Source organism: Chaetura pelagica, unplaced genomic scaffold (assembly GCF_000747805.2).
Source record: "Chaetura pelagica isolate M959 unplaced genomic scaffold, ChaPel_1.0 scaffold499, whole genome shotgun sequence".
NCBI classification, from domain to species: Eukaryota; Metazoa; Chordata; class Aves; order Apodiformes; family Apodidae; genus Chaetura; species Chaetura pelagica.
The window spans coordinates 77,252-87,516 of NW_009954615.1; the positions used below are offsets into that span (position 1 = coordinate 77,252).

At 52.0% G+C, this 10,265-nt stretch overlaps 1 protein-coding gene across 1 annotated transcript in view; it reads left to right on the plus strand.

The window, feature by feature from the left end:
• LOC104395788 overlaps positions 1-10,062 on the plus strand; it is a 10,957-nt gene extending 895 nt beyond the window's left edge. The window contains exons 2-6 of the mRNA XM_010005530.1: positions 536-746; positions 2,935-3,096; positions 5,568-5,667; positions 8,994-9,124; positions 9,775-10,062. Coding sequence (XP_010003832.1) covers positions 536-746; positions 2,935-3,096; positions 5,568-5,667; positions 8,994-9,124; positions 9,775-10,062 — 892 coding nt within the window. The remainder of the gene's footprint in view (positions 1-535; positions 747-2,934; positions 3,097-5,567; positions 5,668-8,993; positions 9,125-9,774) is intronic.
• Positions 10,063-10,265: the final 203 nt, after the last annotated feature.

A 10,265-nucleotide genomic window follows, 5' to 3' on the forward strand; every position in this document is an offset into this window, starting at 1 on the left:
ACCGGTTGAAATAGGAAAAACTAGGGGGGGAGGGTATCACATTTGGGGAAAAAAAATATGAAAGGGAACGTAAGGGACAAGCAGAATAAAAACAGAGCCTAGATAACTATTCTGTGATTCTACCAGGATAAATTTTCAAATATGCTTCTAAGAATTAGACAAAACCAAAACCAGGTTCCAGTTAGAGAAAAACACTCCTCAGTAGTCACCAACCCGGCCTGGAGGACAGATGGAAGGGACACTCTGGAGCTCTGCCCGCAGCTTGTCTTGGTTACAGCCTTGAGCACAGGGGAGAAACAGTAATTGAAACCACCGTATGAACACATGGATGATCCACCATCATCCTAGAACTCATACCTGCAGGCTAGAGGGACCCCTACTGAACTCCCACTCCGAGCGGGTGCAGTGACTTTCCTGAGCATTGGCACTTGAAATGGGAGGGATTAGTGACCCATCGTGTGCCAGCGATAGATTAGTGTTGGAGATCAGGTTCTTTCTCACGTTTTCGGGTATAAAAGCAGCACCTGTGTTTCAGGAAATTGACCTTGCTGAGTAGCCCCTGCCCCGCGCAGAGCTGGGTATTAGAGCAGGTGCCCCAGCTCCTCGCACGGCGGGTGACGGACCCGCTCGGGACCGACCAGGAGCGGAAGAACCGCCCGCCCCGCTCCTCCGGCCCGCGGGCCCCCGGGCCGGCTCCTGCTGACGTGCGGAATCACGACTTTAGAACCAATAAGGTTATAAAGAAGGTGTGTTTATTCAGCGCTGGGTGCAGGGGGATCGCTCCTCCACAAGCGTGCACACCCTAGGACTATTGGCAAGGTCATTATATGCCACAAAGTAATACATATTCATCTATACTGCTGCATATACATTAGGTGTCCGAGGATAGGGAGGGGTTATTACAATTAATCATTAGCATAGTTGCCCCCCCGAGCTCCTCCTTGTTGCACTTGCGCAGTATCTTCTGGTGGTCGTGGGCAGGGGTCTTTGGGATGAAGGCCGTATGTCTTCCTCGCTGTGCACTTTTCACCTCTTGGCATTCCTTTCTGGGGTCTGCACCAGGGTCTTGTCTTCTCTGCAAGTTTCTGTGGGAGCATCCTCCCACACAATCCCTTCCCTCACAATTCAGGCCTTATCTATACATTCCAAGCCTTATCTATGCTAAGCAGTGCCATCCTGTTTACTCCTTATGTGTTAGTCCTTTCTACCAAGGTAGGCCATCTGGCTTTCCTCAGATCAATTGAACTATTCCTGAGACAATCTAAACCCTTGTAACATCTCAGGGAATACCGTACAGTAAGTCCTTAGATAATCTGAGGTGCCATCATTCACAGAATGTTAGGGGTTGGCAGGGACCTCTGGAGATCATTTGAGTCCAACCCTCCTGCCAGAGCAAGACCACCACAGAAACTAGGGCAGGTCACTCTTGAAAGTTTTCAGAGAAGGAGACTCCTCAACATCTAGGCAGCCTGTTCCAGTGTTCTGTAACCCTTACAGTAAAAAAGTGCTTCTTCATGTTGAGGTGGAACTTCCTGTGCTCTAGTTTGCATATATTGCCCCTTGTCCTATCACAGAGCATGACTGAAAACAGATTGCCCCCTTCTCCTTGACACCCACCCTTCAGATATTTATATACATTAATAAGATCCCCTCTCCGGCTTCTCCTCACCTGGGGCGTCACATGCCGTCGCCATCGGAGGGTGAATCGGTGCGGCCCTTGCTCAGCGTCCCTCCTGCAGCTGCCTTGTGGAGATGCTGCCCCGTGTCGCACACCCTTCGTCCTCACTCGCCAGTTCTTTTTCTTCCAGGGGTAGAGAGGAGCTTCGCACTTATCCTCACAAGTTTCATTTCTGAGATTGTTTCCCTGTTTAGAGATGCTTTAGTGAAGTTCTCATCATTTTCATAGATGGTACCTGGATGCATACACCTGGCACAGCACATACAGGTGCTTCAGCATCTTCCCCACGGCAGCAAGCTGAGGTGTCTCTGCCGCAGTTACCACAGTGACATGTTTATGCTGCGGTGGTGTGGTGATTTCACACCAGAACTCTAACTGTATGCCAAGCAACACCACTTGGCCAATGTCGGATCCAACAGGTTTAGTTTTCACCTCAGCCATGTGGGGGACATCGTCGGGGAGAGTGAGGATCATGTAGTGCTCTTGGGAACACGGAGAAGTGCTGTGGTGTGTGCTGGGGAGCTGGGGAGCTGCCCTCCCAGGAGGGTGCTGGGACACCCAGCTCTGCCCCCACACCTGCACCAGCACTGCAGCAGGCTGCCCGGGCCTATCTGTGAGATGCAGCTGCTTTCATAAGGCAGGCAAAGGGGACTCAATGCTGCAAGACCACAAATTCTTCTTACTCTAATGTCCCCTTCCAGTGGTTCTGGTGTAACAATGCTGTTTGCTTTAGGCCTCCAGAAGGCCCGATTCTGATGCCACTGATTGTTCTGCAGGAAGGAATGTCACTTTGCCTGGAAGAAGGCTGATTGGCAGGGGAAAAAAAAAGGAATGTATTATTGGTGCTTTTTTTGTTGAAGGAACTCAGTGAACTGGATGTCTCTGTGATGTTCCTGTGTGCAGTTTGGTGGGAAACACTTTTTGAGTTTGGGAGTTGCTGCAGGTTCAGTGTTGGTGCAGGTGGGCTGACGTGTGTCTGATGAGGGCTGCAAGGGGCAGCAGCCATGGCCTGCAGCTGAGTGAGCTGGTGCACAGGAAGGGCAAGGGGGGGTGGTGCTCACTAAATGTGTGCAGAGCAGCCTAGGGTGGCAGCCAGCAGTGGGACTTACTGCCCTGAAAATGGAGCCCTGAGTGGTTTGCTGAGACAGAGGTGCCTCCAAGTGCTGTCAGAAGAGTTGAGAAGCCATTCCTCCCCAGGCTGCCCAGACAATTTGTGACCTTCAAAGTAACAACCTTTCCTCCTCCTTTCTCTCCAGCTTCTGCCTCTCTTTGCCTCGGGAGGGCTCTGGAAGCAGCCCCGGGTGGCATGCAGCACCGGGGAGGAGGGCACTGCGAGGCCTGTGGGGCGGTTCCCGATACCCAATAAGAAGGACTTGCCATATGACATCGTGGAGCTCATGGAGGAAGTGGAAATGAAGGTAGGAGAGTTCTGCTGCAAAACTCTCCATGGAAAGAGTCAAAAGTCCCAGTTGCACAACCAGAGTAGGCAGCCAGGCACTGAGGCTGAGCCCCTGCTGATAAATGCCAAGTGCTGTGGCCCAGGAGGTGAAAGCTGCATTGGCTGATCCTGCACGGGAGAGGCAGCAAGAGATTCTGGGGGAAGGGCAGCCCCCCATGCCATCACAGAGGTGGGCTGAGCAGTGACCAGGGACAGAGGGGGAGAGCAGAGCAGCATCCTTGTGCCAGCAGATACATCACCATGTGCCAGCACCCCAAACCATCTGCTGTGTGGGTTAGGCTGGCCCTGCCTGGCATCCTGCAAGCTCAGAGGGAAGAGGAGAGTTAACAGAAGGTTTAGGGTGGTCAGATGGGCACAGGAACACGGAGAGTGGAAGCAGGGCCAGGGTTCCTTGGGGGAGAACAGAGAAGCTGTCAGAGAAGCAAGGGATTGGGTAAGGAAGGGCAAAGCACAGAGAGAGCTGGACTTGGCCAGGGATGTTAAGAACAACAAGGAAAGTTTCTACAGGTATGTCAGCAATAAGAGGAAGATGGGGGAAAAGGTGAGCTCACTTCAGAAGGACACTGGAGACTTGGCCATGGAGGACATAGAGAAGGCTGCGGTGCTCAGTGACTACTGTGCCTCAGTCTTCACCAACAAGGGCTCTGTGGTCACACCTTCCAAGTTGGAGAAGGCAAAGGCAGGGACTGTGAAAAGGAAGATCTCCCCACTGTAGAAGAAGAGCAGGTTCGTGACCATCTGAAGGTGCACAAGTCTGTGATAGCTGATGGGATTCATCCACAGCTCCTGAAGGAACTGGCCAAAGAAGTTGCAAAGCCTCTGTCCATCATATTTGAAAAGTCTTGGCAGTTTGGAGAAATCCCCACTGACTGGAAAAGGGGAAACATCTCCTATTTTCAAGAAGGAAAAAAGAGAAGACCCAGGGAACTATAGACCAGTCAATCTCACCTCTGTGCACAGCAAGACCATGGAGCAGATCCAAAAAAGAAGGCTCTGCTAAGGCACATGGAAAACAAAGGGGTGATCAGTGACAGCCAACATGGCTTCATCAAGGGCAAATCCAGCCTGACTAATTCAGTAGCCTTCTACAATGTGGTCATGGCATCAGTGGACAAAGGAAAAACAACCAACATCATCCACCTGGACCTGAGCAAAGCCTTCAACAGTGTCCTGCACAACATCCTGATATGGCATGGATTGGATAGATGGACCACTCATTGAGTAAGGAGCTGGCTGGATGGTCAAACTCAAGCTGTGATCAACAGGTCAATGTCCAGATGGAGACCAGTGATGAGTGGTGCTCCCCAAAGGTTGGTACTGGGACCAGTGCTGTTTAACGTCTTTGTCAGCAACATGGACAGGGGCACTGAGTGCACCCTCAGCAGGTTTGCTGATGACACCAAGGTGTGCAGTGAGGTGACACGCTGGAAGGAAGGGATCCATCCAGAGGGACCTTGACAGGCCGGAGAGGTGGGCTTGTGCAAACAGCATGTAGTCCAGCAAGGCCAAGTGCAAGGTCCTGCATGTGGGCCAGGGCAATCCCAAGAACTAATCCAGGCTGGGGGGAGAATGGACAGAGAGCAGTCTGGAGGAGAAGGACTTGGGGGTGATGATGGACAAGAAGTTCAACGTGAGCCAGCACTGTGCACTGGAGCCCAGAAACCACCTGTATCCTGGGCTGCATCAAACGAAGTTTGGCCAGCAGGGCCAGGGAGGGGATTCTTACCCTTTACTCAGCTCTTGTGAGACCTCCACCTGGAGAACTGTGCCCAGTTCTGGAGCCCCCAACATAAGAAGGACATGGACCTCCTGGGGAAAGTCCACAGGAGGCCACAGATGATGGGAGGGCTGGAGCAGCTCTGCGCTGGAGACAGGCTGGGAGAGTTGGGGTGTTCAGCCTGGAGAAGAGAAGGCTCCAGGGAGACCTTAGAGCAGCTTCCAGTGCCTGAAGGGGCTCCAGGAAAGCTGGGGAGGGACTTGGGACAAGGGCTTGTAGTGAGAGGACAAGAGGGAATGGATCAGAACTGGAAGAGTGGAGATATAGGCTGGACATGAGGGAGAAATTCTGGACTGTGAGGGTGGTGAGAGCCTGGCCCAGGTTGCCCAGGGAAGCTGTAGCTGCCCCATCCCTGGCAGTGTTGAAGGGCAGGTTGGATGGGGCTTGGAGCATCCTGGAATGGTGGGAGGTGTCCCTACCCATGCAGGGGGGTTGGGTTTAGATGATCTGTAAGGTCCCTTCCAACTCAAACATTTCTGTGATTCTGTGGCCATAGGTTTAAATGGGCACAAAGAGCAAGAGGATTGGGTCTGCAGAGACTGCCCAGCACTGCTGGGCTAACAAATGGCTCTCTGAGCCCAGCACATTATGTTGCCCTCTGTCCTCTGTGTTCACTTACAGTTCTTGACTTGTTTTTCTTTCTCCTTGAACAGACTGGATTCCTGCCCAATGTGTTCAAAGTCATGTCTCACCGGCCTGCTGAATTCAGAGCTTTTTTTGCTTATTACAATACCATCATGAACAAAGACACAGGTAAACCACTCAACCACCTCAGAATTGCCCTTTGCTTTGTATAGGTGAAGTTTCTCGAAGTGGCATTTCCAGTATCCTCAGATGTGTTGCCTCACTGCGCCTCCTCCCAGCCTGGCAGGACAGCTGCCAGGGGCTGGAACTGTGCAGCTGCTTCTGACTTCCCTCCTATTGTACACAGCTTCATACTCGTACAGTTCTGGTTAAAAAGCGGCTCTGAAGCCAGGCTCTGCTGCCTCGCTGCGCCCTGTCGTGACAAGGAAAGGCCGGGCAGGAGGAGGAGCCGGGAACCGAGGGTCGGGATGGGCGCCCGGGGGGGCTCTGGTTGCACAGGTCCTGAGCCCGGTGGGCAGGGAGGGTCTGGCAGTGGCGACCGGGCTGGATTTTCCAGGCAAGTCCATCATGGGACAAGGCTGATCCAAACTCAAACTGGAGGTCAGTCAGGTTGCAGCTCAGCAGGGTCAGGCAGCCTCTGCTCCCAGGGGAGCAGCAGGTCGGGCTGAGGGTCCTGCAGCTCGTCCCTCGCAGCCGGGAGTGCTGGGGGGGCTGCGCCCTGGGCGCCCAGAGCCGCGGCTGGGTAGGGGTCCGTGCTCTCAGACTGAGCCGGGGGTCTGTACCCCACGGCTGGGTGTGGGTCTGTGTCCCCAGACTGAGCGGGAGTCTATGCCCTGCGGCAGCCAGGGGGGACGAGGTCAGTGCGGCGCTGGGGCAGTGGGTGCCCGGCAGGGGAGGGCTGCCCTGCAGGGAGTTCTGCTCAGCTCTCCAAGCAGTGTCAGGGCTGCCTGTTGCTCCTTCACACTTCTGTGGTGCAGGGCAACGAGGGACCTCTTCTTATTGCTTTTGCTCTGAGGGTCTGTTAGTAAAACTAGGGTTTTCACAGAATCACAGATTTATGGAGGCTGGAAAAGACCTCTGAGGTGATCAAGTCTGGCCTATGACCTAACACCACCACATCAGCTAGACCAGGGCAGTAAGTGCCACATCCAGCCTTTCCTTGAACACTTCCAGGGATGGTGCATACGCCACCTCCCTGGGCAGTCCATTCCAATGTCTGATCACCCTTTCTGTGAGGAAGTGCTTCATAATGTCCAACCTAAACCTCCCCTGGAGCAGCTTTAGGCCATATTTTGTAAATAAGCTGTTATGTGTAGACTGCTCTTCCTGCTTATGGGAGATGGGGGCTTGGGAGGAGCATCTGAGCATGATCTGGAGGCAGGGAGCAGTGCAGCTTTGTGCCTCTCCCACATGGTACAGGCAGTTTCTGTGTGAAGCTTTCTGCCTTGCTTGTGTTACTGTAGGGAATCCATGTCCCTACCTGTATAAGGGTCTGTTTTTCCCTCCTGTTTCTCATATTTCCTTCCTGATTTGAAGAGTAGGAGTGTTTTGGAACCTACCCTTTTCAGCATCTTACCTGCAGTGTCACCCTCCTGACCACATCTTACATCCGTCACTGTCAGCAGGTGCCTCATGAGCAACTGTCCAGGTAAATTGGTCCCATGGATGATCATAGCATCCCAGAATGGTTTGGGTTGGAAGGCACCTTCAAAGCTGATCCAGTTCAACCCCTTCCCATGGGCAGGGACACTTCCCACTAGACCATGTTGCTCCAAGGCCCATCCAGCCTGGCCTTGAACACTCCAGGGATGGGACATCCACAGCTTCTCTGGACAACCCAGGCCATTGTCTCACCACCCTAGATTAAAACATTTTCTCCTTATCTAATCTAAACTGACTGTATTTCCATTTAGAACTGTTGTCCCTTGTGTGATTTAGGAGCTCTGGTCTGTCTGCATGTTCTCTGGAGGTCTGTCTTCTGGGCTGTTGTCCAGCTGAGATAGAACTAATTCTTCACAGTAGCTAGAGGAGCTTTGTGTTCTGTATTTAGGATGGGATATGTTAATGAGAAGAATGTTGATAATCTACTGTTGTTTTTGGTTGTTGTTAAGAAATCAAGGACTTCTCAGCTTCCCATGTCTTGCTAGTGTGTGGGAGTACGTGAAGCTGGGAGTAAGCATAGCCAGAGCAATGGACCCAAAATGGCCAATGGAATATTCCACATCATACAAAATCATGCTCAGTATATAGATGAGGGTTGGCTGGGAAGCTCAGTCTCTTCCAGGACTACAGTTTCAGGATTTTCTCTCCTCTGGGATCACTAGCCAGGTGTCATGGTCCACTCCTCGGTGGACACTGACGGTTCATTTCAGCTGTGATTCTGAAGTGCAAAAATGAAATGGCAACAGGTCCAGTGAGTTATCAATACACAATGACTTTATTGGTCTTGCCTGAAAAGTGGTATGTGATAGAAAGGAAGAAAAATAGGAAAGATGAGGTAAAAATGGGGGGAAAGAGGATAATAGCTACCACCACAGGTCCAAAGGGGTATCTATGGTCCTGAATCCAGAAGGCATTCCTCTGCTTCTTCGATCATCAGGATCTCTTCGTGGGGAAGATCTTCAAAGTTCAGTTACTAAGGAACCATCTTTTATGCTGGGTAGCACACCTTGCTCCTCCTTGGACCCACCTCCATTCCACCTCTGTCCTGTGGAAATGTGCCAGTCTCCACCTGTCTGGAGTGAAGCTTCCATGCATGCCCAGAGAGGAAGGAGTGTCTGAAGCGTGGCCAGCTTTGGAGGCAGGTGGCTTCTTACCAGGAGGTGTGGTTTTGTATTATAATAACAATATAATGTTTTTGTATTATAATAACATTTTAAGTTCAACTGAGGCTTCACGGGTGTTGGCGCAGCAAGTGTGATCCATCTTCCTAGACAGCAGTTCTTCTCTTTGCTGCTTCAGTAGAGTAGTCCTGTATCAGGTACCAGCACTGTCCGAACCTGACTCTGTTCTCCATGGTTTCTGCATCTGCAAGCCAGTTCAGCAAGCTACTGCAAACTCATGTCGAGATGTTAGTCCAGATTTTGGGGTCTAGTCACTGATGACAATGTTGAGACAATACTGATCTTTTGATCGACTCCTACACCAGGGATGGGCTGGGCATTGGTCAGCAGGTGGTGAGCAGTTGCATTTTGCATCACTCGTTCGTATATTCTATTATTACTTTTTAAATTTCATTTAATTTAAATTACTGAACTGTTTTTATCTCAACCTGTAAGTCTTCTTACCTCTGCCCCTCCCGTTCTGTCCACCATCCCTGAGACAGGGCAGCGTGAGTGAGGGGCTGCATGGCTCTGGTGCCAGCTGGGCTGGAGCCACAGCAGCGGTGCTGCCACAGCTGCCCCCAGAGCCCTCCGTCCTGCTTCCACAGGGATACTTGCTGGGGGGGGCCTTTTTTACAGCCAAGTGTGCCAAATCCTTTGTTTTCCCTGTAGGGCGACTCAGCAAGGCAGACAAAGAGCTCATCATTGTGGCTACCAGCACTGTGAATAGATGTCCCTACTGTGTGGTTGCACATGGTGCACTTCATCGGATCTATTCCAAGCAGCCAATGCTGGCTGACCAGGTCAGTGGGGGTCACAGCAGCATGTGCCCACCTCCTTCCCATGGTCCCTCTGGAGGTGGGAATTGCCCCTCTCGTGTGTGTGCTTTCTCACCTCAAATTTTTATCCTTAACCTATATTCTGAACCTTTCATATATGTGGTTCCCAGCATCCTTGAGCAATTTTGACATGTTTGGGGCTGTACCTCAATACCTGGCTTACCAGGTTTGTTGGTGAGCAGTCAGACCAGTAGCCAGTGGGTGCAGGACCTCGAGGTGGGGGTCTGTATGTCACCATCCACTCTCTGGGCAACATGCAGGGTGGGATGGCTGCCTTGCAGAGTATTCATCCTGCTGTCCATAGCCTTTGCTGATTTAATCTGGTCTCTGGAGAAACTTGCTACCAATGGGGAGCTTAACATCTTGGTGGCATTGGTCCAGTTCAAGAACTCTTCCATGGCCTGCCCAGCAAAACTGCTGTAGTCCCTGAGATAAGACAGGCAGTAAAAATGATGAGTCCCTTGTCTGACAGCAGCCAGTTCATGTGGTTCAGGTGCTGAGTAAGATCCTGTGTCCTGCCATCTCTTTGGTGTGTGGTCAGTCAGTCAGCCTGTGAGCTGGGTCCACCTGTGCTCAATCCATCTGTGCTACCTCTGGTTTCTACGTCCTCACAGGTCATCGTGAACTGGAAACTGGCTGATCTGAGTGACCGGGAGCTGGCCATGCTGGAGTTTGCACTTGCCATCTGTCGAGCTGAGAACGTGACTGAAGAACATTTCCAGAAGCTGGAGAGGCACGGGTTTGACCGTGAAGATGCCTGGGACATTGGCATGATTTCGGCTTTTTTTGCCATGTCGAATCGCATCGCTCATTTAATTGACCTGCGCCCAAACCCGGAATTCTGTGCCATGGGCAGGATGCCCCGTGCAGAGAGGGAGCAGGAGGAAGCTGAGCACACCTGATGTGGCTCTCTTGAGAGCATCCGAGAGATTGATCAAGCTGTAAATTCTCAAGCTCGTGTGGCTTATTTTTCCATGTGTAAAAGTGTTCAGCTGATGCCAGACGGCAGCAGGAGCGCTGTGTGCTTCCCCGTCCCCTGGGGACTCTGTCCCCAGTGTCACAGCTCGCTCCCGTGCTCTGGCACGGCCGAACGACCGCGGCTGTG